The 27244-nt window shown below is 28.9% G+C and overlaps 1 protein-coding gene across 4 annotated transcripts in view; it reads right to left on the bottom strand.

Moving 5' to 3' along the window:
- Window positions 1–539: 539 nt before the first annotated feature.
- The window catches only part of LOC135925118 (adenylate cyclase type 2-like), a 49314-nt gene continuing 22609 nt past the window's right edge, over window positions 540–27244 (bottom strand). For 3 of the 4 annotated variants that reach the window (XM_065460304.1, XM_065460303.1, XM_065460305.1), the window contains 24 exons: window positions 21848–22058; window positions 21281–21422; window positions 18048–18430; window positions 17316–17465; window positions 16214–16371; window positions 14762–14873; window positions 14323–14450; window positions 12640–12798; window positions 11846–11978; window positions 10878–11042; window positions 10035–10090; window positions 9377–9547; window positions 8636–8723; window positions 7452–7595; window positions 6650–6763; window positions 6310–6493; window positions 5024–5171; window positions 4542–4650; window positions 3884–4042; window positions 3513–3659; window positions 3043–3141; window positions 2465–2582; window positions 1507–1631; window positions 540–1105 (listed from right to left, as the gene is read on the bottom strand). In XM_065460304.1, the coding sequence (XP_065316376.1) occupies window positions 944–1105; window positions 1507–1631; window positions 2465–2582; window positions 3043–3141; window positions 3513–3659; window positions 3884–4042; window positions 4542–4650; window positions 5024–5171; window positions 6310–6493; window positions 6650–6763; window positions 7452–7595; window positions 8636–8723; window positions 9377–9547; window positions 10035–10090; window positions 10878–11042; window positions 11846–11978; window positions 12640–12798; window positions 14323–14450; window positions 14762–14873; window positions 16214–16371; window positions 17316–17465; window positions 18048–18430; window positions 21281–21422; window positions 21848–22054 (3561 nt within the window). In that variant the 5' untranslated portion in view covers window positions 22055–22058 and the 3' untranslated portion in view covers window positions 540–943. Of the gene's footprint in view, window positions 1106–1506; window positions 1632–2464; window positions 2583–3042; window positions 3142–3512; window positions 3660–3883; window positions 4043–4541; window positions 4651–5023; window positions 5172–6309; window positions 6494–6649; window positions 6764–7451; window positions 7596–8635; window positions 8724–9376; window positions 9548–10034; window positions 10091–10877; window positions 11043–11845; window positions 11979–12639; window positions 12799–14322; window positions 14451–14761; window positions 14874–16213; window positions 16372–17315; window positions 17466–18047; window positions 18431–21280; window positions 21423–21847; window positions 22071–27244 lie in introns of all 4 variants that reach the window. The other variant, XM_065460302.1, reaches the window with a different exon arrangement.

Raw genomic sequence — 27244 nt, 5'->3', positions numbered from 1 at the left:
TCCCCAGAAAAACAAGATGATCTCGTTTTCATTCCCCAAAATATTTTTAATAACATAATACAAACACACATCCTTTCCATTTAAAAAAAAAAATTGAAAAAGGCCTAATAGTGCATTCATAGTTAGATGCTGAATTTTACGTTGAATTTTCTTTTATTCAAAAAAATATGTCATGCTTCCAAATTGAAGTGTTTAAAAAAATAATAATGATATTTACTTTAAATCTAGGATAAAATTATTGAAAATGGTAATTGCAAATTTACAAGAGTAAGTTTTAAATTAAGTAGGAAAAATGGAAAACACAACTACTCTAATATATCTTATAAAGGAACATGTTTTCCGAATATATGGCTAAGACTTTATAACCATTTTCTGAATTTTTTTAAGTCTTAAAGCATATAATCATAATTTATAACTGTAATATGGCTTTATATTTTTTTTAAATAAAATTATAATTTATATATATATAATTTAAACACATTTATTTAATTTCAATAATTATAAAACTATATATAAAATTTCGAATATGCATTGTTTAAATAAATAATAAGGACAGGTTTTATTGTATAATACATATATATTTTGTATAATAAATAATAATAAGGAAAATTAAACTATATTATAAATTGTATTTTTTTTTGCTTGGAATCGATATATAATCAGGTATTGGCTAGATTTGGTGTTTGCGACATTCTTTTCATTTATCTTATTTACCATTCTACCTTTAACATTTTTCATTTGATCCTAAAATAATTAAGTGTTAAAGCTTGGTTTTACTTTTTGCTTAAGCACGAGATGACAGTGAAAATCAGGTTTAAAAGCCTTCATTTCCAAACAAGAAATTTGTTACTAATGGAAATGGTATTAACTGGTAATACACAAAATTAAATCGCGTTACATTAATGGCGCAAAAGTCTTTTAAATAAGATGATGGACACCCAATTTAATAATTGCTTATTAATCCAATTCGAGATTCTCTATTTTTCAATCCCTCCAGACAAACAAAGTATGTTGTCATTATTCCGCTCCCTTTGATCTTTATTGGACCTCGGAGATCGCATTTATAACCATGAGATATCAAAATTTTAGCGGTAGCTTCCGTAATCTAAATTATTGGTTTTTAAAAAAAAAAATAAATAATAATAAAAAATGAGCAAAATCACTTCCTTCCTTCCTTCCTTCCTTATCCTTTCTTCCTTCCTTCCTTATTTCCTTCTTTCCTTATCCTTTCTTCCTTCCTTCCTTCCTTCCTTCCTTCCTTCCTTCCTTCCTTCCTTCCTTCCTTCCTTCCTTCCTTCCTTCCTTCCTTCCTTCCTTCCTTCCTTCCTTCCTTCCTTCCTTCCTTCCTTCCTTCCTTCCTTCCTTCCTTCCTTATTTCCTTCCTTCCTTTCCTACCTTCCTTCCATCCTCCCTTACTTTCTTTCTTTCTTTCTTTCTTTCTATTTTATTAATTACTATTATATAAGCTAAAATTTATATTATATATTTATATCTTTAAAAAATAACTTGAATACTCCGGAGTTTGCCATGGCTATCCATTCGACTAGCTATGTTAACCGTATTACCCCATATGTCGAACTGAGGCTTTTGAGCTCCGACTATACCAGCGATTACTGGCCCATAATTTATTCCTGATTGTATTTAAAAAAATATATAACTTAAAAGAAACTGTATTAGGGACCGTTCCAGGAAATTGTAAAACCCGAACAGGTGATTAAAATCAGAAATTTTCTAAAAACTTAAGCTAAACCAAATGGTATTTTTCTTCCTTTTTAACAAAACTGGGCAGATCCTGGAGGATAGGAAAAAAATCAGTGACAAGTAAGTCTAAGAGTAACCTCAAACTTATGATATCATTATCAAATAAAAACAAATTTTTGTTCACCAACAACGAAGAATCGAAATATTTATCTTGTAACTAGGGATCCGAAGCTTAAAGCATATTGGTCCCGGTTCAAGCTTAATATAGCGGAGCAGGCTCGGTTCTTAAAAATTAACAATAACAGTTCGGTTTAAACCTTCAAAAATTGGTTATAACATTTTCGTAAAACAAACATAATTTTTTTAAAAAAAAAATTACCCCTAAAAGAAATAAAATATTTTAGCAGTATACAATTGTAAAACAAAAATTCTCTTCTATCAAATTATAGATAAGGTTGAGAGAATTGCTATGGCTGTGAAGACTTCACTACGCTAATTTGGATAAGTAGGTCAAAATGATGATACTTGTCAATAAAAATTGATTACCAATAATCCTTGGGGAAGAGTTAGGAAAGAACAAAGGATTAAAACCCGCTCCACAGATCTAAACAGTTCGATTCAGGGTTAGGGTGACAGTTTAGGTTCCTTAAACAATAGCGGTTTAACGGTTCGGTTTAGGTCACTGATTTCCACAATAGTTTTTTTTCTTCTTCAATTACATACATTTTTTGTTTTAAGAAAAAAGGAATAAATATCTAAATACCTATCTGAAGTTGGAAATTGTTGAAGGAATCTTTATTGATGAGATCTAGGCTGTTGATCATCGCTAGGGCAAATTCTAATATAATGATAACCTGAGATTCTCGTTTAGCTAACGTATTCTTCAATCAATTCCCGAAAGAAAAAGGGTTTTTTTAAAAAAATTACATTATATTTCAAAAATTCCTCATTTTCGATTTGGCCAGTTCTTTTTCATTTAAAGTAATATTCTTTTTTTTTAAAAAAAAAATCAAATGATTCAACTAATCTAACAGGAATTCGAACCCGGTTAGAGGTTCAAATAATTTAAATTATTTTGTTAGAACCTTTTTGCGAAACATGGGAAAACTACTTAAAACCCAAAATAATTTTTTTGGATAAGGGGGGGGGGTGGTATGACTCATTTCAAAAAAAATTGGTCGCAAATTAAGTACGCGTCGAGAAAATTTTTCAGCGAAAAAGAATTTAAAGTATTTGAACCTTAATCTCTTCTTTTAAATCGCCACATTCGTGTTAATGGGCGAATGCTATATTTTCTAGTCACTAACAGCTGTTGTCCAATATAATATTAATGAAGAATACCTGGGATTCACGTTTGGGACTAAGTCCGCAAGCGGCCATGTAAGTGCTTCCTATCGTTTTGATTTTTTCGACCGAGCTGAATTTTGGTTTAAGGAGTAACTAAAAGTAACGATACATTGAAAAAGTTGTTTTTTTATTGGGGAGGGGGAGGGGGGATATGTATAATTAATCTGATGTGAGGAAAAATAAATAAATTGTATATATGATGGATAAACTATGTATATTAATATTAGATGAGAGGACCATTAAAAGATGGATATTTATTGAAAAAGGAATTTTAAGCATAAGCGCTTTCAGCATATGTTCTAACACCTAAAAACCTAGATAGCATTTTTATTTTATATTTGAATATTGAGCGTTAATTTGTTCAATCGATAAAACCTTTAAAAATACCCTACAAATTTACGTGGTGACATTTTTAAAAATAAATTATGCCGTCTAGTGTAAATAATGTAATATCTCTTTAAAACCTTATCGAATTCGCAAATGATTTCGTTCAACAATCTCATGCACTCTAATCCTTTGTTTGTCACGTCATTTTCATCCCAGAATTCTTTGAAATTGGGAATGGACGCGAACAGTACGCTCACGTTGTCGTGATGCTTGTAATATAAACTCTTTAAAAAAAAACAGGGGGAAGGGGGAAAAAAACGTTTTTTATAAAATTATTTGAGCATTTGTTTTTAAATCTCTAAAATTGACTTTTATATCTGATTAGTGATTTTTTTTTTTTTAAAAATGAGCAGACAATTTTAATCCTTCTTAAAATCAATTTCCCTAAGGAGTATCTGTAAAGCCGTTACTTTTTGAATTAAAAAAATTATTTAAAGGTGTTATATACATTGAATCCACGAGTTTGCGAGAGAAAGTGGGCTGCCACGTGGGCCGGCAAAATATTTTCTAATAGCACCTTGTTTAGGGAACCCATCGTTTCAAGTTCTTCCCTATCAGTTTTGAATTTCGATTTCCAGAAAAAGTCAAGACGATTATCGTATTCTACCTGCATACATTAATTCAGCAATATTTATTATTACGATTAATCTTCTTGAGAAGGAAATAGAAAACTGAATATTTGAAATGTATTCCATCATGTTTGGAATACCTAATCACAATAACGTTTTTCCATAAATTTTTCTGTATAAATTATAAATGACACAAAGTCTAACGCCAAAATTGTCTAGAATTCATGAGATAGGCATTCAAAAAACATGCCGGAATACATTTCCCGGTAAAATCAGATTTTAAAATTTAAAAAAAACGCGCTCAAAAAAATGATTTAAATTTGAAAAAATAACACATGGCCGGCCGGGAAAAAAAAACAGTGGCGGTTACATATATACTTATATATAAAAAAAATGTAAAGCATTGCAAAGACACATAAAAGTCGGCCCATTCCAAAGCCCATGCCGGGTGGAATCAAATCTAAATATCCCAGATAAAAAGGTCGGATGGAAGGGCTCTAAATATAAAATTATAAGTAGATATAATAATACAATAACCCTTCTGTCGAATAAACATAGGGTTACGCATAGGAATAGGATGGATATGATGGAATGAGATCTGAAGTAGTTAATGAAAGCTTTGTAGGACCTGGATGCCTCTGGAAATCTTTTAAAAAAAAATAATTCGAAATGTTATTTTTAAGTGGCAAAATTAGTCGATAGTTCAAGACTAATTAGCATGATAAAGGTTGCTAAAATTGATAATTCTTTAAAAAAAATAGGAAGGGGGAATTACTATACAAACTAGTTTTATCCTCATCATTTTGTAAATAATACGAAATTAGATGAGAATTACCATAACGATTAAACTATCTTTTTTTAAATCAAATTTAACGTTTGGGTTAGGAATAGGGGAAATTTATACAAAATTTATATTTTCTAATACATAAGTTTTTATTAAGAGTGAATAAATTGGGGAAATATTTTTTTTATATATAGATTTTATTTAATTCGTTTACAAAAACAAACAAACAATTTACTCGCCACTAGGTATATCGGTGAATGAAAAGGGTAAAGTAGTTTTATCGTTCCCTAAGAAGTTGTTAGTAAGATTTCCGTAGTTGATAGAATTCCGATAAATGTCGGTCTTGATATTTGACAACTCCATATGGGGTAAGATGGTTTTCCCTTAAAAATTAAATCAATTATAATTTTTCTAAATGAAATAAATGCGTAATCTTTCTTTTTTCTTTCTTTCTTTTTCTTTCTTTCTTTCTTTCTTTCTTTCTTTCTTTCTTTCTTTCTTTCTTTCTTTCTTTCTTTCTTTCTTTCTTTCTTTCTTTCTTTCTTTCTTTCTTTCTTTCTTTCTTTCTTTCTTTCTTTCTTTCTTTCTTTCTTTCTTTCTTTCTTTCTTTCTTTCTTTCTTTCTTTCTTTCTTTCTTTCTTTCTTTCTTTCTTTCTTTCTTTCTTTCTTTCTTTCTTTCTTTCTTTCTTTCTTTCATTCTTTCCTTCTTTCTTTCCTATCTATATTTTGTTTTAATATTTTTTTCTTTTTGTTCGATTAACAATTGACCAATATTATTTTTTTCTTAAATCAACCTTTTATAAAGTGGTTGAGGTTTAAAAGGCCATATGTATGGGTTTTTAGGGTTAAAATATTTTCACTTCAATGAATTAATTTAAGTGAGTGGTATTGAAAGAACTTCATTCATTATCATTATATTAATAATTTAGAGGAAAAATTGACTTGGGTGTCTACTTTTTCTGAGATATACATATAAGCGTGATTTTCTAAAGGAGTAGTTTCAAAGTCGATGCAAAAAAATTAAAAATATTTTGATCTTAAATAAGAGAATTTCGCTCAACGTTTTGGGCGAAACAGAAATCTTCAGATCCTCAAGGAACATAAAACTTAGACAAAATTAAAACAAAAAAATATAAAGAAGAATAGAATAGAGTTTGTATGAAGGATTCATATTCATCCAGACAAAATTAAAACAAAAAAATATAAAGAAGAATAGAATAGAGTTTGTATGAAGGATTCATATTCATCCTTTAAATCTTTTTTTTTTATTAAATTTAAAAAAAAAATTTAAATGTGTAAAAATAAAATGAATCACGTGATTATCATTATTTTCATAGGCCAGATATATAGACCACTAGGGTTAATCTGTGCTAGATGACGTGGAATGGGTTAGATTTATAAAGAATTCTTGTATTTTCATAAAAATAATGGTGTTCAATCACGTGTGTGTTGTCCATTTATTTTATTCACCCGCCAGTTTTTTTCTAAAATATAATATAAACTAATTATATTAATTCAAACCTGCCGAGTCGATGATAGGAATAAAGTTTTGGGAAAATGGATTAAAAATTCTCGCCGTTACTACGAATATAGTCGCTACGTCAAAACCCATAATTACGACCGTCAAAACTAATTTAGTTACGAAAGAGTGTTGAGTGAAAAAGGATAACGCGGAAACGGCCATTAGAAGCATTGATATGACGTACTTTTGAGGGTTTTTTTTTTATATAAACCATTAAAAAAAAATTTGTTTAGTAGTAAGAATGAACGAACGAACGAACAAACGAACGAACAAACGAACGGACGGAGGAACGAACGAACAAACGAAAGAAAATGCATATAGTAAGTAATATGTTCGTACATTGAAATACCGAAAGATCTCGTAATAAGTTTCCCTTGAAACATCTTTATACTGATGAACGGAAGTCCTTAACATGATATATCGAGGCGTAGCGTCGGACGTGTAAAATATAAACTTGAAGTAGGCAGAGAATATTGTTTTAAAATATAAAAGAAAATAAAAATTAGAATAATAAATCAAAAAAAAACTAAAGAAGGTAAATGGTCATTTTATCGAGAATATTAGTTAAGATGGCTCGCTATAATATCACCTGTTGTGATCTATGAAACTTTCCTTCAAAATTTCTTGCTGCTTTAATTTTTAATAAATGTGTACTCCAGATTTATTTCTAATTGTTTATGAAAGAAAAACAACCCCCCCCTTCCCACTACCAAATAAGTATATATTAAATATTGACTCCCAAATAAGCTGTTCCCTGCTCCTCCCATCTCTTAATTGGTTCCCGTTCAAAATCAAAAATTGGGAATCTGGTTTATATCTCTTAATAAATTAATATTAATAGATGCTAGGGAAGTAAACACTCGTATTTAAGTTGAGTTTTTTTATAAAAAAATTTACTAAAGAAAAAGAGAAAATATTTTCATTGCTCCCAATTTACTGAATACCGGCTCTGGGTATACATTACAATACAAAATATCTTGTTTTTTATTCAAGGCATATTTCTTGGGGAGATCTTGCAAAACAAATTTCTTCGACATTTTTCGATTAACCATGTTTGTAAAAATGATTAAAATCCCCCTGTTATATTTTTATTACCTTGATATTTTACGATGTAAAATCAACATACATAAATAAAACTAACCATAGTCGATAATATCAATAAGTTCAACGGGATAATGACGCTCAAGGAAGCGAACACCCTCGACACGTATTGTCTTCTTTTAGTTGAAAGTTTAATTGACGAGTTATATCGATAGTTTGGAATGTATCTAAATATGAACTTAAACTTTTTTTTTAAATATTCAAATAATTCAAATGGTATAAAAAAAAAATTAATATATTTAAAATTATAAATATAACTAAAATATTTTTTCAAAAAAAAATAGTTGCGTGCGGGGATTAGCCGAGGGAATAGAGATAAAATTAGATCTGCATATCTCAAGGAGATAATATTCATCTTTTATTTATTTTTTTTTAAATCTCATTTATTAATGTTGAGATCTGTATAATAACAATAACCCAGAGACAAAATAATAATATCTTATTACTAATAATTAACCCTAACCAATGAAGTAAGCTCATTATTGTTATATACGTAAAGGTTGTTTCTAATTAAATTTATATTCCTGTGAGTAACGATATTTGCACTTTGAAGAGTACAAAAGAGAAAAACCGTTTTTAATGAAAGAGTTAACCAATATAGAGGAGCATCTACTATTGCACGCCCGACTTCACTGACGCTTATTCTTTAAATCATCCACCCTCCCCCTCTTTTTATGGATGATAATTTCATCTGAATCCAACATATGAGCAGTTAGCTGCGAGTTATAGAGAGGGTAGTAAGATCAGAAAGATACGGGGGATAGGGTCAATATAAACATTTATTTTTTTTAAAGATTTTGATAAAATTTGGTTGTGACCAATGGTATACAATAATACCTAAATTGACGATGCATTCATTAAAAGTTTACATCAATGAAAACAGCTGGGGAGGCCATTTTGATTACCCATATCATTATTAAAAATTTAAAACGAGATACCAATTCATTCCTATGTCTGACGCAAACTTTATTAAAGAATTGTGTTATCATCGAGATAACAAGGAAGCAAGTAATCAATTTAATTTAGTAGTTTTTAACGTGAGAATAATACACTATATGAATTGCCCAAAATGGCTGATCCAGCTGATTTGCATTCAACATTCAAGGACGCATTCAAATGAATTATTATGAATGCATTGCCAGTCTAGGCATTATCCGTGACTCAGTCAGCTGCGCCAAAGTGTCTTAAATTTTAAGTATGAATAAATTATTTTAAAATTTTTACTTTAGTCAACGGAAACGAATAGGAAATGAATATGAGTATAATTATGTACAGGCCGAAGGTGTAGTAAGCGATGGTCAATATATAATTTCTGTTATATCAAAATGAAAAATTGTATTTAGAAAGAATTTCACTTAAGGACGGTGTTAGAGGTCCACAATGGGGAGGTCGGGTGGGTGTGGGCAGGCGGGCTTTTTAAAAAATATTTTAAACATTTAGCGGGTAGCTGGTTGGTTAAAAATAAATATTTTTAAAACAAATGGGTTGGTAAATTTTTAAATATTTCTTTCGGGGAGAAATAACAGAACCGATTTTTTATTATTGCATATTTCACATATTTAATTAAAAAAATACAATTATATAAACGAATAAAAGAGCCAAGTCAGCCATTTAAAATCATTTTCAAATATTTGGCGGGCTGGCGGATTAAATAAAATTTAAAATAACTAGACGGTATTAATAAAATATTAAAATAAAATCTCTAAACATAAGAAGCAGGGGACATTGGAACGTTTTGAAAACTTTTATTCTAGAGAGAAACAATGGAATGGGATCAGGACAGACAGATTATTTTAGAAAATAACAGGATTTATGTTCCGAGGGTGCAAAAATGTGTTCCATAAATTCTCGTGACTACGTGAACTAAACAAAAACCGGAAAGGAGGAGATTCCCTTGTTCCAGGTCTCCGCCCACTTATTGGTCATATAAATTTCCGCATATATATATATATAATATATATATACTTTCGAAAAATTAGCATATAAGTCATAAGGACGCATAGAAACGTGGAGAGGCAAAATACGAGCGATATTTTGATGATAGGATCCGTCGATTGAAAATAATAGCGTTTTTCTAATCTGCCATCTTTGTAAAACAAGAAGACGGGATTTATATCTTTATAGTTGAACCAACCCCTGATATTGAATTTAGCAATTTTATATAATTTTCATATAATTTTTTTATTAAAAAGATCAATAAATAAAATAAATCTTTCAGTAGCATCGTTAGTTTGAGAAGGAAAACCAAATTAAAAGTGTAATTATAAAAAATATGAATCCACTGTGTCCTGGTTAGAATTATTTCCTATCCAGCTGTTTAGCCGGCTATATATCTTAGATTAAACAGCCTAGAAAAAACAACAATTCCTTCAAACACTTAAAACGATCCAAAATAGCGTGCACTAGTTCAAAAGCTGTTTTGCCTAAGCTAAATGACAAATAAGTATCAATAATATGTCCAATCAGAACATAGACATACACGTCTTAAATCAATAAGAAATTTTTTTTAAAATAAAACTTAGATAGCAGATTTCCTGTGTGAGAGTTAACATAACATCGGTTTTCTCTTTTAATATATACATCATTATTCTAAATTATAAGAATTATTATATTTATTCTTCACCTGATATTCCAAAAATTGTTTTTGGTGAACATGCTATTTTCGAAGAGCGATAGTGTCTATAATGCATTTTTTTTTAAAATATAAAAAATTAAATTGGTATTGGGATATGGAATCTTCTCAATTTCAAATCATTTTTAACCAGGGTAATTTTTAAATTATTTTAAAAAATCGGATTTAACCGGAAATGGATTCCAATATTGCGTAGAGAATCTACCAATCATATAAATTTTACACAATTTTCGCTCGAAAATTTATTTATATATATGAAGAATATGAATGTTGATAAAAAGCACGATTAAAATTATAGCCAAAATCCTATTATGTAAGCCTGGACATTTTGCTCATATATGGCAGAAAGGATTTTACACTTCTGACATCTATTTGCCAAATCTCGAAGGTTACATAATATTATTTTGGCTAAAATATTTGGTAAAAATCGACATCGACCTAACTGACTTTTTAACAACACCAAAAAGTATATATATATGTATATACAAAAATTAATATAAATTTAAATAGTTTAAAAAAATAAATTAAATGGCTAAAATTGTCAAAATTTACAGTGCAAGTTACTCTTTACATGTTGGAATAGATTCTCAGTCATCACGTCAGATCCTTAAAATTTAGAAAATCCCTCTGAGTTAATGAATCAAAATTAAGGGATTTAGAATCCCCGCTGACTCCATAACACGGTACAACACATATATGAGTTATTTTTGAAGAAGAATAAAGAAAAAAAAAATATATATAATTTTAAAAAGTTCAAAATTTAGAAACTGAAAATAGTTTATTTCAATTTTAAATCTATAACGAAACTAAATATCATTAGCCTTAAAATAAAACCTTCTGGCTAATATTGATGGTAGGTTGGAATAAATTGGTGCCGCCCCATGATTCCACATATTTCACGTTCCCACTTCTGGATACCCTGTTTTTATCGGATAAGCTTTGTATGGACAACTTTTTATCTTCGTAATGTTTTTGGACGTTTTGTTTGTTTAGCAACATCTTCAAATGATTATATATAAATAATAATTAATACCCGATATGATTACTACGAAAAATCATTATTATTAAATCTCTAGTTCTAGTTTCTAGTTTCTAGTTTCTTTCTTTCTTTCTTTCTTTTCTGTTAAAATAAAATTATTACATAGTAAAGAAATAAAAATCCATTTTTAAAAAATAATAAGGGTTTAAAATAGAAAAGTATTATGTTCTCTTTAGATGATTACTTATTAGTAGTGTTTTTAAAAAGCCACCCCGATTAAGATTAGCTAAAAATAATATAAGGGTCGAAATTTGGCGAATAGATGTCTAAGCATTTCTGCCAGCTATGAGCAAATTTTTTAGGTTTTACATAATGTTATTTTGGTTATAATCTTAACCGGGAAGGCCGTTTTTTTAAAATCGTCCCGATTCGGGCTTTTTAACAACCACTATATTAGCAATGATGCAGTCAGCTAAATAAAACAAACAAACGGAATTTTTTTTTTCAAGTTTAATCTGCTAGCCCCATAGTCAAGTTTTTTTTTAAAGGTAAAAATCATTCCCCTAATTTTATATATTCTGATCATTTTTGAATATAGATCATCTCAATTTGAAAGGTAGGTTATATATTGGAGATGTTCTAGCAGGTGATATCCGGCGGTTTTTTATCCGGTCTTATTGACCTTCTTTTTTTTAAAATTAGATTTTATCGACCCGAAGCAAAATCGGTTGTCGGTTAAATTTAACTTCGGATAGGTCGGAATCGGAGGTCCTCGTCGGGCTTTACCATATGTTTTATTAAATAATTATATTATATTATATACATTCGAAGGGACTATGAAATATGTGTCGACGTTGTTTTCTCTTAAATATTCGCTCCTATCCTGACCGTTGGCCGGTTCTACTTCGAATTCCCCGTTCAAATATTCCAAAGTGGCTCCAGTGACGTGTACCTTACTTATAAATATTTTTACTATTATTCTATATATCCAGTGCAAATAATCCGATTTGAGTTTTTCCCATTCAACCCTTTCTCCCCATTTCTTATGTTGTTTACATTATAACTATACATTTTTTTGGTTTATTTCCGCTACAAATTCATTTCCCATAAAAGGGTTAAGTAAATAAACTACGAGAACAAAGGACTAATCTATAGTTAAACTTCCTAGATGTGATTTGGAGAGTTTTTTGATATGCTAGATATTATTATTTTATACATCAGAGCGTGATTTCTTAGACTGAGATATTAACTATTTATTTTAATTTTTGTTTTAAAGGCATATAAACTGTCGACAAAACAAAAGATATATATTTTGTATGAAATTAATAATTTTAAAATATAATTTTTACAATTCAGGGGCAGAATGGGCCAATCAAATATATAGTAACTTATTTTAATTAACTCCCCCTGTTTAAAAGAAGTATATTTTATTATTTTTTTGAATAGCATGACCACACTGGTCTATTTCGTAATGTATAAAGAGCTATGAAAACTTTTGCTAACTCCTAACTTGAGAAGGAAAATCCTCCTAAAATCACCAACTTTGAATCATAGGGAGGGGTTGATTTTAAACGGAATCTATCACGTGATAACATTATATAAAATATCCAATGGTACCCAGGTAATCCAGCCGCTTCGACCTTATTTGCCAGAGAAACGTCGTCCGACCAAACATCGTATTGCCATTTGAGCAGACCAACTATCCCGCACAAAACGTCTCCGGAGTGGATACCTATCCTCATATCCACGTTGACTCCCGTGGATTCTCTAACAGTTCTTTGTTATTATATGCAAAATAAAATTAAATCGCTTCTAATTTGCAGGAAATTCAACTATGGGGAGTGGATTAAGACGTAAGATCGTCACGAGGTCTGAGGAGAGTAGGGTTTAACAAAAAAAATTAAATGAGCATTTGAAGATAATCTTTAAGAACAATGAAGATTTTTGAATTTTGAGCAAATGTTAAAAACCCTGGAGGAGAGTTTTACCAATTTTGATTTAGTGATGGGAGGGAAGAGAGTAGGAAGAGACAGGGAGGTAATTTCGTTATTGACTTAGGTGGTATAGAAGTGCTTGTTACTTTGAACACTGTATATATACATATTTATATATTACCTACATATTTATATATTACCTACATATTTATATATTACCTTATGTTAACTTGCAGAAGGTGCAAAACTTTCAATGATAAGATTTTAATGCTAGAAAAAAAGGTTAAAGATAGTTATTATTATTTTTTTAATGTTAAAGAATAAACAAGTTAAATTCCCTGACGTAATAAACAAGTATCAACATAATAGTAATGTTGAGATTCTAAACGAGGTTTTGCAAAATTATAGTATGTGATTGAATAATATAATAAAAATCTGAACAAAACAAATATTAAACAGTAAAAGTAAAAGAATAGATAGAAGAGTGATGGCACAGCTCACTAGACGGGATATCCAGCATTGTGAATAACCTATTGACATCTTTAGTAACAGGCCTTCGAATCGAAAATAAAATAGACGTGAGGAACCCTAACTTAATATTGAAATAATTTTTTCAATACTGACATTTTTCAGAAAAGGTCATTCCTATTGAGAATAGGTTGATATATTATTCATTTTATTAACCATGCCCGATAGCCAACTCGGTCCGAAACAGGGATAGGCCATAAAAATAGATCAAAAATTTTATCCGAGCCGGGATAAATTCTGATTGGGCCAAGTTCTGGCTTAAGAACGGGTAAAACTTTGGCGGAATCAGCCGAGCTATGGTCGAAAGATAAGATGAAAATTTAGTTCGGGCTTGGAGACCTAAAAATCAATAACGAACTTAGGCCAGTCAAAAAAAAAATTTCCCATATTTTGACGCTTGTTAAAAAAAGTTTTATCACAATTATTTTATAAATTTATATGTTAAAAAAAACCAAAAAAATTGCAAGAAACTTCAATGAAATGACTACCAAAATTAGGGAAGCCCAAAATCCTTACAACACTATATAATATAGGATTAAACTTTGGTTACCGTTCAAGTCCTAATGAAGCTGTGGATCGATCAAGGTTCAGGGGCCGAAACAATAATTATACTCATGGCAGGGGAAGAGTAAAGTGTACGTTTTCAAAACAAATCTGGTTTTTTTTGTGATTAGGTTCGGGCTAGCCGTAAAAATGGGGTTAAACCAGTCTAGCGGTTAAGGACTTGGTTCAAACCTCCCTGATTCTTTCAATATAGGATAAAGCAAATATCCCTTTTTTTCTCTGTTAAAACTCGATTCCAAAACGACTCTCTGACGAGTTAATAAAAAATATGTACTTTATAGTTTCAATCATGTCTAAACCCATTTTAACGCAATTGGAAGCGTGGTTGGGTCGAGATATAGGCAAACCCGAAACGCAATAATAACAATCTCCGAGTATTTTGATTCGCATACATTGATTATGCTTTTAAAATGTAAAAGGTATTTTTAATAAAAATGTTATAGTTATAAGTCAGATGATTTGCAAAAAAAAAAAAATAAATCCAATAATATCAAATTCAGAGAAATTTCTTCTGAGAATTTCGTAAATAATAAAGTTAACATTTATATATATATATATATATTTTTTAAAAAAATGCACAGGAAATAAAATAGGATTCAAAAATTTTGCAAAAATTATATTAAGTTAATAAGTGTTATGAAGTGAATTATAGAAATAAGTTATAAATTCTAGTAATTGATTTTAGCGTACAATAAAATATATTCAAAAAAAACTTGGGCTAATTTGTCAAACGAGCCGAATAATTCATTCAATGTTCTAACCAATTGTTCGGCCGATAGCTCTTGAGATAGGGGAGTAAAGTTTACGATGTCCGAATAAAGGATGCTGTTATAAGTTAAACAATTCGAATCTTTTTAAAAAAATATATATATATAAAATAATTTCGTGCAAAAGTCATAATACCTGTCTTTAAAAAAAACAGATTACAAAATTTGAAGAGTATTAGCCTCCTCCCTCCTCCCCCCCCCCCTTCCTGTTCCAGCCTTACTTTTTTTTTGAGAATACTTGCAGCAAATAAGTGACAATTAGAAGACACTCGTGATAGTTTCGAAATTTCTCATGTATATAACACCCTTTTTTTTAATATGGGGCGATTTTTTGAAAACGGCCCTATTAAGATTTTAACCAAAATTATATTATGTAAGGCCTAGAGATTTAGCGCGAATAGAGGTCCAAACCTTTCGGCTACTTATGAGCATCCTGGCTTACATAATATTATTTTGTCTAAAATCCTAATAACGGAATGTTTAGAATGCACACAAATTGAGCGTTTAAGTTTTGCCGTAATTTTTAAATAAAAAAAAAGTAACGCGTTCCTTGTTTAAATTTGAGGTTGCCTTTTTATTAATATCGTCGATTCAAAATTTTAAATAATTTCTAAAAAAAGGGATTTATCTTTGAAAATTATATTATCGTCTGCCTTCTTATTTCTTTTAATTTCTAAAATATTCCTTTTTTAGGATATAAGTAAGTTATTTATATTGCATTTTTATATAATATTACAAAGCGAAGAATAAAAAAAAGTGATGAAGAAAGAAAGAAAGAAAGAAAGAAAGAAAGAAAGAAAGAAAGAAAGAAAGAAAGAAAGAAAGAAAGAAAGAAAGAAAGAAAGAAAGAAAGAAAGAAAGAAAGAAAGAAAGAAAGAAAGAAAGAAAGAAAGAAAGAAAGAAAGAAATAAAGAAAGAAAGAAAGAAAGAAAGAAAGAAAGAAAGAAAGAAAGAAAATTGCGCTTGCAACAGAGCGATTGAAACGCTCAATTTGTGCTCACTATAATAACATTACCTTTTACTTATAATTAAACATTAATTTTATGAACAAGAATATTTTGGGAGAGCTCTCTCTGGGAATTTTTTTTAAATTTGCTAATTTTTAGGTTAGAAATTTTCCTTTATTTTTTTTGTTCATTCAAGAAGAGAGCAAACATATCTTTTTTTTGTAATTTTGAGATTTCTCCCCTCAATCTAGCGCCACCGTTGACATATTACGAGTGTAAGCCATCTAAATAACCAGAACAAGGGAAAAAAAGAAAACTCTTATTTACCATGCATCTCCACTCACCTCTTAAACCATAAAAAATATTTGATATTGGGGCTCTAACTATTTATGCTGTCTCTTGTATGGAACTTGGCCTCACACGTTTTATATATAACTAAAAAAATTTATACCTGACATTCTTGTGATGTTGAACGTACATCTCGTGGAATTGTTGGGATTGCAGTATAGAATATTTGCGAGACGTGGTTTTGTTATTAAGTTTTTCTAGCATGACTTGCTTAACCTCTTCCGTTATATACGGAGGAATAACGCTGAGAAGGAGCTTTTCCTTTAATTTAATTTAAAAATTTTTTGGTTATGTTGTGTCCTAAATCTGGTTTGTAAATTTTGCGAAAATATAAAAAAAAAATTTTGTAAAGTTTTTTTACATTTTATTCAAATCATATGTTAAGTTAAAGAAATTTATAAAAATTTTCTAGAATTATTTTTAGGACATGTTTTTGTTTTCATGTTAAAAATAGTTTATTTCTTTTTTTTTGTTAAAGTTACGGAAGTTTCGGAGTTTAATTTTTTATATTTAGGCCACAGCCCAAAAAAGTAAATTAAAAAAAAAACAAACTTTATATGTTAAATTAAAACGTTGAATTTAAAAGAGAAGCGAGGAAAAGTTCTAATTAGAAAAAATTTATTCGAAGAACTTGACTTTGTGAAGCATCTATCCGTTTTTATAAAAAAGATATATGTATATACTTTGACTTAAATTTAAGCTCCAAAATTCTAACAGTCATAAAGAAGTAAAATTACTAAAAAATTATATTCCCTGGACTTTGGAATGCTCAATTATTTAAATTTGCTTCTAATCAAATTTAGAGATCTCTTGAGAAACTTTTTGTTCCCTTCCTTGCTATGTCTAGTGTTGTTAAATGGCTCGTTCTCAATATTTTAACCAGAAAAATATTGCCTAAGCCTGGAGATTTCGATAATATATGTCTAGACATTTGTTCCTTCTATGAGCAAAATCTTCAAGCTTGCGTAATATTTTTTCTGGATGAAATATTGAGTTAGCCGTTTTTAAAAATCCGCTCAAAACGTTTAACAACACTAGCTATGTCAATGTCAATTGGTATAGACAAATTCAAGTTTAATAGGTTTACAATGCTTATATATTATATTTTAAAAAAAAATTGGGGTAACGTAGGAAAATCATATTCTGATCAAATATTTTACATGATAGCAAATTAATCCTCCGCCCTTCAAAAAAATGGAAATTACTTGTTGTTCTTTCTCGATTTCTAATTTGATCCTGTACTCCAGAAACTTCTTAGCGTCGTTGAAGATTTTTTTCCTGGAAACTGATATCATGTAGTTCTGAAAAAGACCTATAAGATTAGCGGCTCCAACTATGATGACAGCCGCTAGAATCTTAATAGTATTTTTTTTTTAATTAATATTTTATATAATGATATTACCAAGCAAACTTATTTATAATTTGGTTATATCCCAGGCACTTCTACAACTTTCCCAAACCAATAACGATATTAACCTCCTACTACCGCCTATAATATTTGTTTCTTTGTTTGTTTCTTTCTTTCTTTCTTTCTTTCTTTCTTTCTTTCTTTCTTTCTTTCTTTCTTTCTTTCTTTCTTTCTTTCTTTCTTTCTTTCTTTCTTTCTTTCTTTCTTTCTTTCTTTCTTTCTTTCTTTCTTTCTTTCTTTCTTTCTTTCTTTCTTTCTTTCTTTCTTTCTTTCTTTCTTTCTTTCTTTCTTTCTTTCCTTCTTTCTTTCTTTCTTTCTTTCCTTCTTTCTTTCTTTCTTTCTTTCTTTATTTCTTTAAATCTAAAATCACAATACTTCCCGCCCAATTCCTTTACATTAATTTTTACTCCCCCCCCCCCCTGCCAGTCATTTGGTAGAATTACCTGCCCTAACCTTCCCTCTTTTTTTTACATTGCAAAATGTTTTATACAATAGAGCCTCTCAATAACCACTATATAATAAGGAAAACCTCCTTGGTCATACTCCTATCTTTAACGATAGACTTGTATGCTTTAAGAGTGCCAGAATTTACAGTGTATCCTGATAAGTTATTAGCGAAATCGTTATCCGATTTGAGCTTTTTTTGGTAAAACAAGGTGGCGGCCAAGTAAATAATGCTTAAGATTATGCCCGAACAACATGCTTGCACTCTGCTGAGCGGGAGGAAGGCGTACGTCAGCAATATAAAGTAGAAGGCTTGATGAATATCGGTGCCTACTAAAAGCGAAGTATTTTTTATCGTGGGCGAAGATGCTAACGGTCGGGATGAGTTGGCGGAATGAGAGAGCGAGGGCAAAATGGTGCTACTGAATATGTGATCGGCTACCAAGTAAGATGTTAATCCCATCCAGGCTTCGTTTATTATGTTATTATTTTTTTTAAATTTAAAAAAATTAATTAATAATATAATTGTGGTCCTTAGATATAATAGGAGTTTTTTCTGGGAGAGCTTTTGTGCCGATTTTCTGCCCGTAAATTTTCATTGAAAGGCTTTAGCACTTACACTTTGGCCCTGGATACTTTGGGTTTTTACTTTTTTTTTTCTCTGAAAAATTTAGAATTATAGTCATTTATATGAATTAATTGTTTATGGTGACTTCGGGGGAAGGGATGGGGTGTGTAAGAATATATTTTTGTAATTAGCGATATTTGTGAACGTTTTCCTCACTCGACTACGCTAATGTTAACGGCTCGATTTCAGCGATTTTTAAAAACGGCTTTTAGCCAGAAAAATATCGCCCTAAGCCTCGAGACTTCTCTAATAGATGCATAAACCTTTGTGCTATCTATGACCAAAATCTTCAGTCTTGCGTAATATTTTTATGGCTAAAATATTGAGTTAGCCGTTTTTTATAACAACACTAGACCACACATAATAATAAGATTTGTTGGATTATTTTAAAGAGTATTTATTATTTCTACAAAATTTGCTAATATTTATTTAAGGTGTTAACTGTAAGACAAAAAAAAACGCATTTTTTTTGCTCTTTGTTTTATACCGCAATTAAGATTTAATAAAATTTTTAGAACTCTTATTTATCTTTTTTTTATCTGTGTTAATAAACCATTATAATTTTTGATATTTCTCGGATGTTTATATTCATGTCACAAAGGATAAATTTAAATGTGACTTATTAATATATTTATTTAAATTTGAATTTACCCTATGTAACATTTAATATTAAAAAAAATAAGTTTTTTTTTGTTTGTATCTCCCTGTAAATTTAAAATAAATTAAGTTAGTCCGAAAATATAATATTTCAAACGGAGTTCCCGTAAAAATTGATATAACGGTTTAACCTTGGGATTTCGCTACTGGAAGTCCAAAACTTTGTGCCATCTATGACCAAAATCTTAAGGCTTGGTTTTAAAATTATTCTGGATAAAATATCGAAGTTAGCCGTATTCAAAAATCGGCTCTAATCGAGCTGTTCAACATCACTTATTATTAAGCATTTATATTTATACAAATATTCGTGTATAATTTATAAATTGCATTATAATAATACCATCTGCCTATGCCAAAAGTCGATTCAAACATCGGTGGAAGGCGTAGCCATGACTAAAAAAGTCAGGCGGTAGAGGTATGGCGATATATTTATATATATATGCTAGCGTCAATGTGTTATTTTTTTCAACTATTTTAAATCATTTTTTTAGCGCGCTTTTTTAAATTTTAAAAATCTGATTCTTACCGGAATTGTATTCCACCAATCTTTGGAATACCCTACCCTTTGAATTTCAGACAATATTTCCATGAACCTGAAAGAAAGAAAGAAAGAAAGAACATATATTTTTTTTATACAATATAAATGACTCAAAGGTTAACAGCAAATTTGTCTACAATTCAGAAGATAGACATTCTAAACATGATAGAATATATTTCCGGTAAATAACAGATTTGATTTAAAATTGTAAAAATAACGCGTTGCCGGAAAAAAAACGTTGACGCTTAACATACGTATAAAAATGGGTCCATCTAATGCTTCCCCATAGAAAAAAAATGATTATTGTTGCGTTGCCGAATTCCTTACTCCCTCAAAAAATAGATTAAAATATTATTGCAAAATGTAAAGAGATTATAATAATAAGGAAGAAAAGGAAGGAAGGATTAGATTATCATATAAAATAGGGAACGAAAAATAATTGACAATTTTATCAGTTAGGAGAAAATTTAAAAAAAATATTTTATAATTTAACAAATTAAAATTGATTTTTATTAGTAATATACATTATTTTATTAAGCGTATTAGTATTATTACCATACCCAACCACCCCCTAAAACATCTAATTTCTTTGCCAATATTGTGGTAAAAAAATAAATAAAAAAATTGCCAATTTACTATATCATGAAAAGTGATAAAAAAAATATTTAACACCTTCTTTACTCAGTATATTTTAAAAAATATCATAAAAAAAATAAAAATAATTACAATTTTTAAATTTTTACAATTAATACATATATAGCTATAATATCGATTTTAACTCCCATTCATTTAATTTTTAGCACATTCTTTTTATTTATTAATGTTATATTTTTATTTTATTTGTTCTCATCTTTTCCTTTATTTATTTGTCTTCTTTTTTCTTTTTTCTTCTTTCTTCTTCAAAATGATTATATAAATCATGCGTGATTGATTTATTTTAAAATAATTATAAAAAATTTTTAATTTTAAAAAAATAAATGAAAAACAATTTGTTTTGTTGAATCCTCTATTAAGATTGATTTTGATTTATTATGATAGTGTAGTTAAACGGCTCGTTTTGCTAACTCAATATTTTAGCCAGAAAAAATATTGCCTAAACCTCTAGATTTCGATAGTACATTTCTAGATCTATGTTCCTTCTACCAACAAAATCTGGGTGTAATATTGAATTAGCCGTTTTTAAAAATCAATTATGAATAAGGAAAAATACTATGTATCTTTAGGTTGAGCCAAATAAGGTCAGACTCATTTAGAGATTGTTTAAAACTAAATTATTTTTTAAAAATAAAATAAACAAATTTTAAGTTTGAGTTTATCAAAATATTTTTTAAAAAAAAGTCAAGGACCCCTAGTGGGGAAAACTCTAAAAAGTATTTTTTTTATGAGAGTGGGGGGGGGGGGAGTATATCTAACAAAACATATTAAGATACAAATACAGATACATTTATCCTAGATATTTTAACAGTACTGGATAATTATATATAGTATAATTTACTTAGAATGGTCAACATCCAAAAATATTTTAGGAATAATTTTCTAGGTATCGATACTCCCAGAATAAAAATCGATAAAAGTACCAAAGCTACATTGATGGAGATTTCGTAGTTCAAAAATGTCTGGAGACCCACCGGTCGTTGCTTTTTTAAAATTAATTTTAAAATTTTATGAAAAATTGAAATTATATTTACTTACAAAGAAAAATATTAAATTTAATTAAGATACTTTTCTTAATAAAATCCAGATTATGTTAAGAGAGATAGATTAATATCCCCCGAAATAATCCTTAAAACTAGAAGATAATTTCTTTTTTCTGTTCCGATACAATAAGTTCCCTCTAAAACAAGAAGTAATCGAATCTCGTTTACCCCTTAGATTTTTCTTGTCTCAAAACGGTTCCCTGGAAACTGAAATATTTCAGGTAGAAACCCAGAAAAATTTTAAAAATAAAGTTTCTCGCCTCATTATTTCTAATAAATGTGACATTTTGTGAATCTCAAAAATATTTAAACTTCTTATACCATCCATTTAATCTATCAATGTTACATTGTTTATAAGAACCTACTGATTTGATAGTTGGTCTGTGCTCGTTCACTTCTCCTAACCTTTTTGTATCGGGACCAATATCGATGTTGGGGATCATGAGATGGATCAGAACTTGAAAGAACCCGTATAAAGTGAGCGACGTTAGCCCGGACAGGAAACAAGAATGCTTGAATTGCACGTAATATTTCCTTTGGATATCCTCCAATTCCATATTATTGATGGCCATTCTCCTATATAATACGCTTTGATAAGAATTTATATTCATTATTTATTTATTTATTTTTTAGTCTTTCTTTGTAGGAATTTTTTTTATATAAAAAATATAAAAAAATTAAAGTTTTATATCTAATTTAAGGGTTTATTTATCATCAATTTAAATCATTTTTGGGTCCGATTTCGATCTGGATTTGTATTTTTGATTGGATATTGAGAATCTTTTAAAAAAAATATCGATATCAATCTTTTTTTTAAAAAAAATGATAAATTTAACAAAAAAAATTCAAATCACTTAAGAGTTAAGAGGGAAAATGAAATTATAATCTCATTAAATTTTTTTTTAAAAATCTTCTCCCGATCTCAAAATTAATTTTTTTTTAAATACATTATTAATAATGCATTTTTTCAAAAAATATCACGATTTGCTCTGCTTTCTCTTTTTTAAAAGAAAAAAAAATAATATATATATTATAATATGTAACACACGGATAATTGGAACGCGCCCTTCGCATACCCCTATAAAATAAAACGAATAACCGGATCGAATAACGAATTATCCGTATTCGTTTCTTTCAAAATGAATCGAATAATTTACTAATTCGGGGTCAATATAAGATAGGAAAAATAAAGTATAAATTTTTTTATCATTCGAAAGTTTAGGCAAAGTTTTCATCCCCATATTACCCAAGTCCTCGAGATTGCCATAATATGTGTCTAGACCTTTCTTCCATCTATGAGAGTAAAATCTTCAGGCTTGCGTAAGATCAGTTATTAAAAATCAATCGAATTTATAAAATAATAAGCAGTAGATAGAAAATATTATTATTTTTAAAAACATTAAAAAAAATGAATTTGAGGTTTTGTCAAAGATTAAAAAAATAATAAATGATTTTCTATTAAATACCATGATAATACCACTATAAGTTTTTTTTATTGTGTTTTATTTTTTTAGAATTACAGATTTAAGATAATATAATAATTATGCATTATAACACAGAATAAGAAATAATAATAATGTACTTAAATACTATTATGATGATATTACATTAACGTTTTTATTATTTTTTTAAATTTAAAAAAAAAAAAAAATCGATATCTAAAAAAGTTTTAAAAATAAATAAAATAATCAAAAAAAAAAATTGTTGAAAGAAAAATAAGATCCTAAGTATGTGAGCTCTTTTCCGGAAAAGGGAAAGAGGAGGGGGGTGAGTTAGCAACTAGGTTAATGATAGATATTACCAAGTCAAAATACCGACCAAAATTTATTAAAATGTAAATAAGACCCTTATTACTTAACGGAATCACGTGGTCAAGTTAGGCCTCCTTTATATCGCCCCCCTCCCCAAGGACGGGACCACCAAGTTGGATTAAGAAATAAAAAACAAGATCTTGGCTGGGATTAGAACCCTAAACCATCGGATTGGTAAGCGACGCGTAGACGCATTTCAAAATTCACGATTTTTTATATATAATATATTATAAATAAATTTGGTAGTAACCTATCCAAATGGAAAATAAACAAAATTTCAAATTTGATAGGTACTACCTCAAGGTAATACCTATCATTAACCTAGCAACCACGACGGAAAAGATTGCATCGTAGATGATTCCGCGCTATATAGGATCCACTCATTTTATTTTATAATTTATTAATTTGCCTTTTCATTCATTAAATTTATTGCAAAAGAAGCATACAGTATATTATGCATTCAGAATCTCTCTATTTTATATCATATCACTTATTAAGAGAATTTTTTTAAATTTTGAAAGTATGGACCGTAAATGTATTTTAAAAATGAATTTCAAACAATTTTGTCGCGAACTTTATAAACTACTCGTTCATTAAGATGAATTTTTATATGAATTTTATTTTCTTCTATAAATAAAATTATCTAAAATTTATAGGGTAGGCATACTCTTAACACATGTTGGAGTGCATTTATGGGTTAAATCGGCTTTTTCAAAAATTTTAATATTTCGAGTGAAGATTTAGAAATCCCAAAAAGGATTTCCATATCCCAAAAGGGAACAGAGAAGTGGAGTGGGGGGGATAAATAAATATAATATCTAATTTAATTCACGTATGTTGATCGCTTATATTTTATTTTTTTTAAACCAGTCAAAACTCTACGATTTTGTTACAAATATATATGTATTCGTATTTAGGCGTGTAAAAAAAATAATTCCATCACTATTTCCGCGTTTCCTTTTTCGCATTTTGGTTAAAAATGAAAATTTACCAGGCGCCTTTGCCAAGGGGGGGAGAGGTATGACACAAAATCGTCATTGTGATTTAAGGTTAGGAGATAAGGGTTTTTTTGAGGGGTGTGGGTAGAAGTGGATAGGGAGTAAAAGGAGGGTAGCGGGTAATATTGTCATTGACTATGGGGTGTGTGAAGAGAGGTTTAGAAATATTTATAAAACTAAATTAAATTTTAAGTCAGATTTTTAAAAAAAAGTTATATTATTAGGATATTATATAATAAAATTTAAACAATATCTCTAGCCTAACCTGGAATCTAAGTTTTTGTCCCATTTTAAAAAAAAAACTTTAATTATTTATTCGGAGGAAAAATATTTTCGGGTCGGGTCGGATAAGTTATACAAAAATATTTTTTATAGGAATCGGATCGAGTAAAAATAATTTCAGGCCGGGCCAAAATACGCTATAAAAATTTTACCGGGTCGGTTTGGGCCGAGGCGACCTCTATAATGAAGGCACATCTCGTTCAATAAAAAGGCTATGAATTTTTTTTTTTTGGACAGAAAATTAATCAATATGGGAAATTATTTTATTATTAACAAACGGTATTCATAAAATATTACCCTAAATTCACAATTAGCGCGAATTCGCGGCGAAGAATACCAAAATACAAGCATATTTTTGTATATACTTCAAAATTACAACCATATTTTATATATACTTCTAAATTACAGCATAGTAAAATAAATAAATAGTAAAAGTTCAAGTCGATTAAAAAAAAAAAATTAGATAAGTTTCTATTATAAAATATAGAAAAAAAAAATATATAATAAGTTAAAGCTCTTTATTATAAAAAAAAAATTCCAGCAAGTGCAAATACATGGAGTTAACGGCAAATAATACTGCAGTTATAGTGCTGTTAAACGTCTCGATTTCGCCAAAATACTATTATCGCAGGCCTCAAAATTTTTTTAATAGATGTCCAACTCCAAATCTTTCTATCTATGAACTATGAGCAAAATCACAAGACTTAGCCGATCCTAAATTAAGATTTTAGCCAAAATAATATTACCGCAAGCCCCGAAATTTTGTTAATTTCCTTTCCTGTTCCTTTCCTTTCCTTTCCTTTCCTTTCCTTTCCTTTCCTTTCCTTTCCTTTCCTTTCCTTTCCTTTCCTTTCCTTTCCTTTCCTTTCCTTTCCTTTCCTTTCCTTTCCTTTCCTTTCCTTTCCTTTCCTTTCCTTTCCTTTCCTTTCCTTTCCTTTCCTTTCCTTTCCTTTCCTTTCCTTTCCTTTCCTTTCCTTTCCTTTCCTTTCCTTTCTTTTCCTTTCCTTTCCTTTCCTTTCCTTTCCTTTCCTTTCCTTTCCTTTCCTTTCTCTTCTCTTCTCTTCTCTCTCTTCTCTTCTCTTCTCTTCTCTTCTCTTCTCTTCTCTTCTCTTCTCTTCTCTTCTCTTCTCTTCTCTTCTCTTCTCTTCTCTTCTCTTCTCTTCTCTTCTCTTCTCTTCTCTTCTCTTCTCTTCTCTTCTCTTCTCTTCTCTTCTCTTCTCTTCTCTTCTCTTCTCTTCTCTTCTCTTCTCTTCTCTTCTCTTCTCTTCTCTTCTCTTCTCTTCTCTTCTCTTCTCAGGTGCTCAACTTCAAAACTTTTGTATCTGTGACTATGAGCAAAATCATCAGGGATGCGTAAATAATTTTTAGCTAATATATTGGATTAGTTTTAGTCTTTAAAAATCGAGCCATTTATACAATACTATCAAGGTTTATGAATTATTTATAAAATTCTGTTTAAATCGAGTTCAGATTTCTCAGGTCTTCTAAAATATATATACTCGATATATAAATTAATTTTATCATTATTATAATCGTATAATTTTTTTGAACATAATATGATATACATAATCGAGAAAAAAAATATATATATATATATATTAAATATTTAAAACATAATTGTTTAATTATAACGAAAAATATTTTTTTTGTGGTTAAATTCTAAATATAGTTGCGATGTAAAATATAAATGAAATTAACAAAACAGTTTTTAATATATAATAAATAACTATATTTGATAAACTAGGAGGGAAATGGGAGTGTTTCGAAGAAACATTTGTAGTTCCCCTTTAGGATTTCAAATTGGACTTTTTGTTTAAGAGATAGGGACTCGTTTTTGACCCCTGTCCTTAACGAAATTCTTCTACCCAATTGATTTAAGAACTTTAGGGATTGGGGACCGGGGTTTCCAAGGACGCTAAAAATTAGGGGAATAAATATAAAAGAATTAGGGAGGAATCTATATTTATTAAACTTATTGGTTTCTTGTTAAATTATGTCTCATTTTAATCGAATATTTTAATGCAAAATATATTCAAAATAATCGGAATAAGAAAATAAAATATTATAATATTTAACCCATAAGGGTGTCATTCAAATGTTTTTTTTTATATTATACAAATAGTATAAAAGAAAATAATTTTAAGAAAGGTTTTGGTGGGGTAGGTATTAGCCATTTTTAAGCAGGGATTATTTTTGAATAAATAAAAAAATTCAACTTATATTTATTAAAAACATTAGAAGCCACTAGTTTGTCTAGGGTTATTAATGACATTATGAAGATGATTGACTACTTATTTTTTTTGTAAATTATATGACAGTTTAAAGTGACAATTTCCGGGTGATACATAAAATATAGATGAGCCTAATAAATTTTACATATTTGGCAATATATTTTTATATTTATTTACTTAGAATTAACATTTTTATATAAATTTTTTTAAGCGCTATGACACGCGATGCGTATGGATAATAGATACCCCGGATGTTTTTTATAATTTTTTTAAATTTTTATTTTTTTTAAAAAAAAAAAGATTTCTTTTTTCTTAAATATTAATTTCTACCTTAGAGATATATTTTAAAAATAAATATAACTACGTTTTAAACAATTCGAAAAAATTGCAAAGTCTTATTTTTTTCTATAGCGTTTCAATTTTTTATGGACAATATAACC

This window comes from Gordionus sp. m RMFG-2023, chromosome 2 (assembly GCF_954871325.1).
Source record: "Gordionus sp. m RMFG-2023 chromosome 2, tfGorSpeb1-WG-v2, whole genome shotgun sequence".
In the NCBI taxonomy this organism is placed as follows: Eukaryota; Metazoa; Nematomorpha; class Gordioida; order Chordodea; family Parachordodidae; genus Gordionus; species Gordionus sp. m RMFG-2023.
Note: the sequence above shows the minus strand (reverse complement) of the source record. Positions and strands in the feature narration are given on the sequence as shown.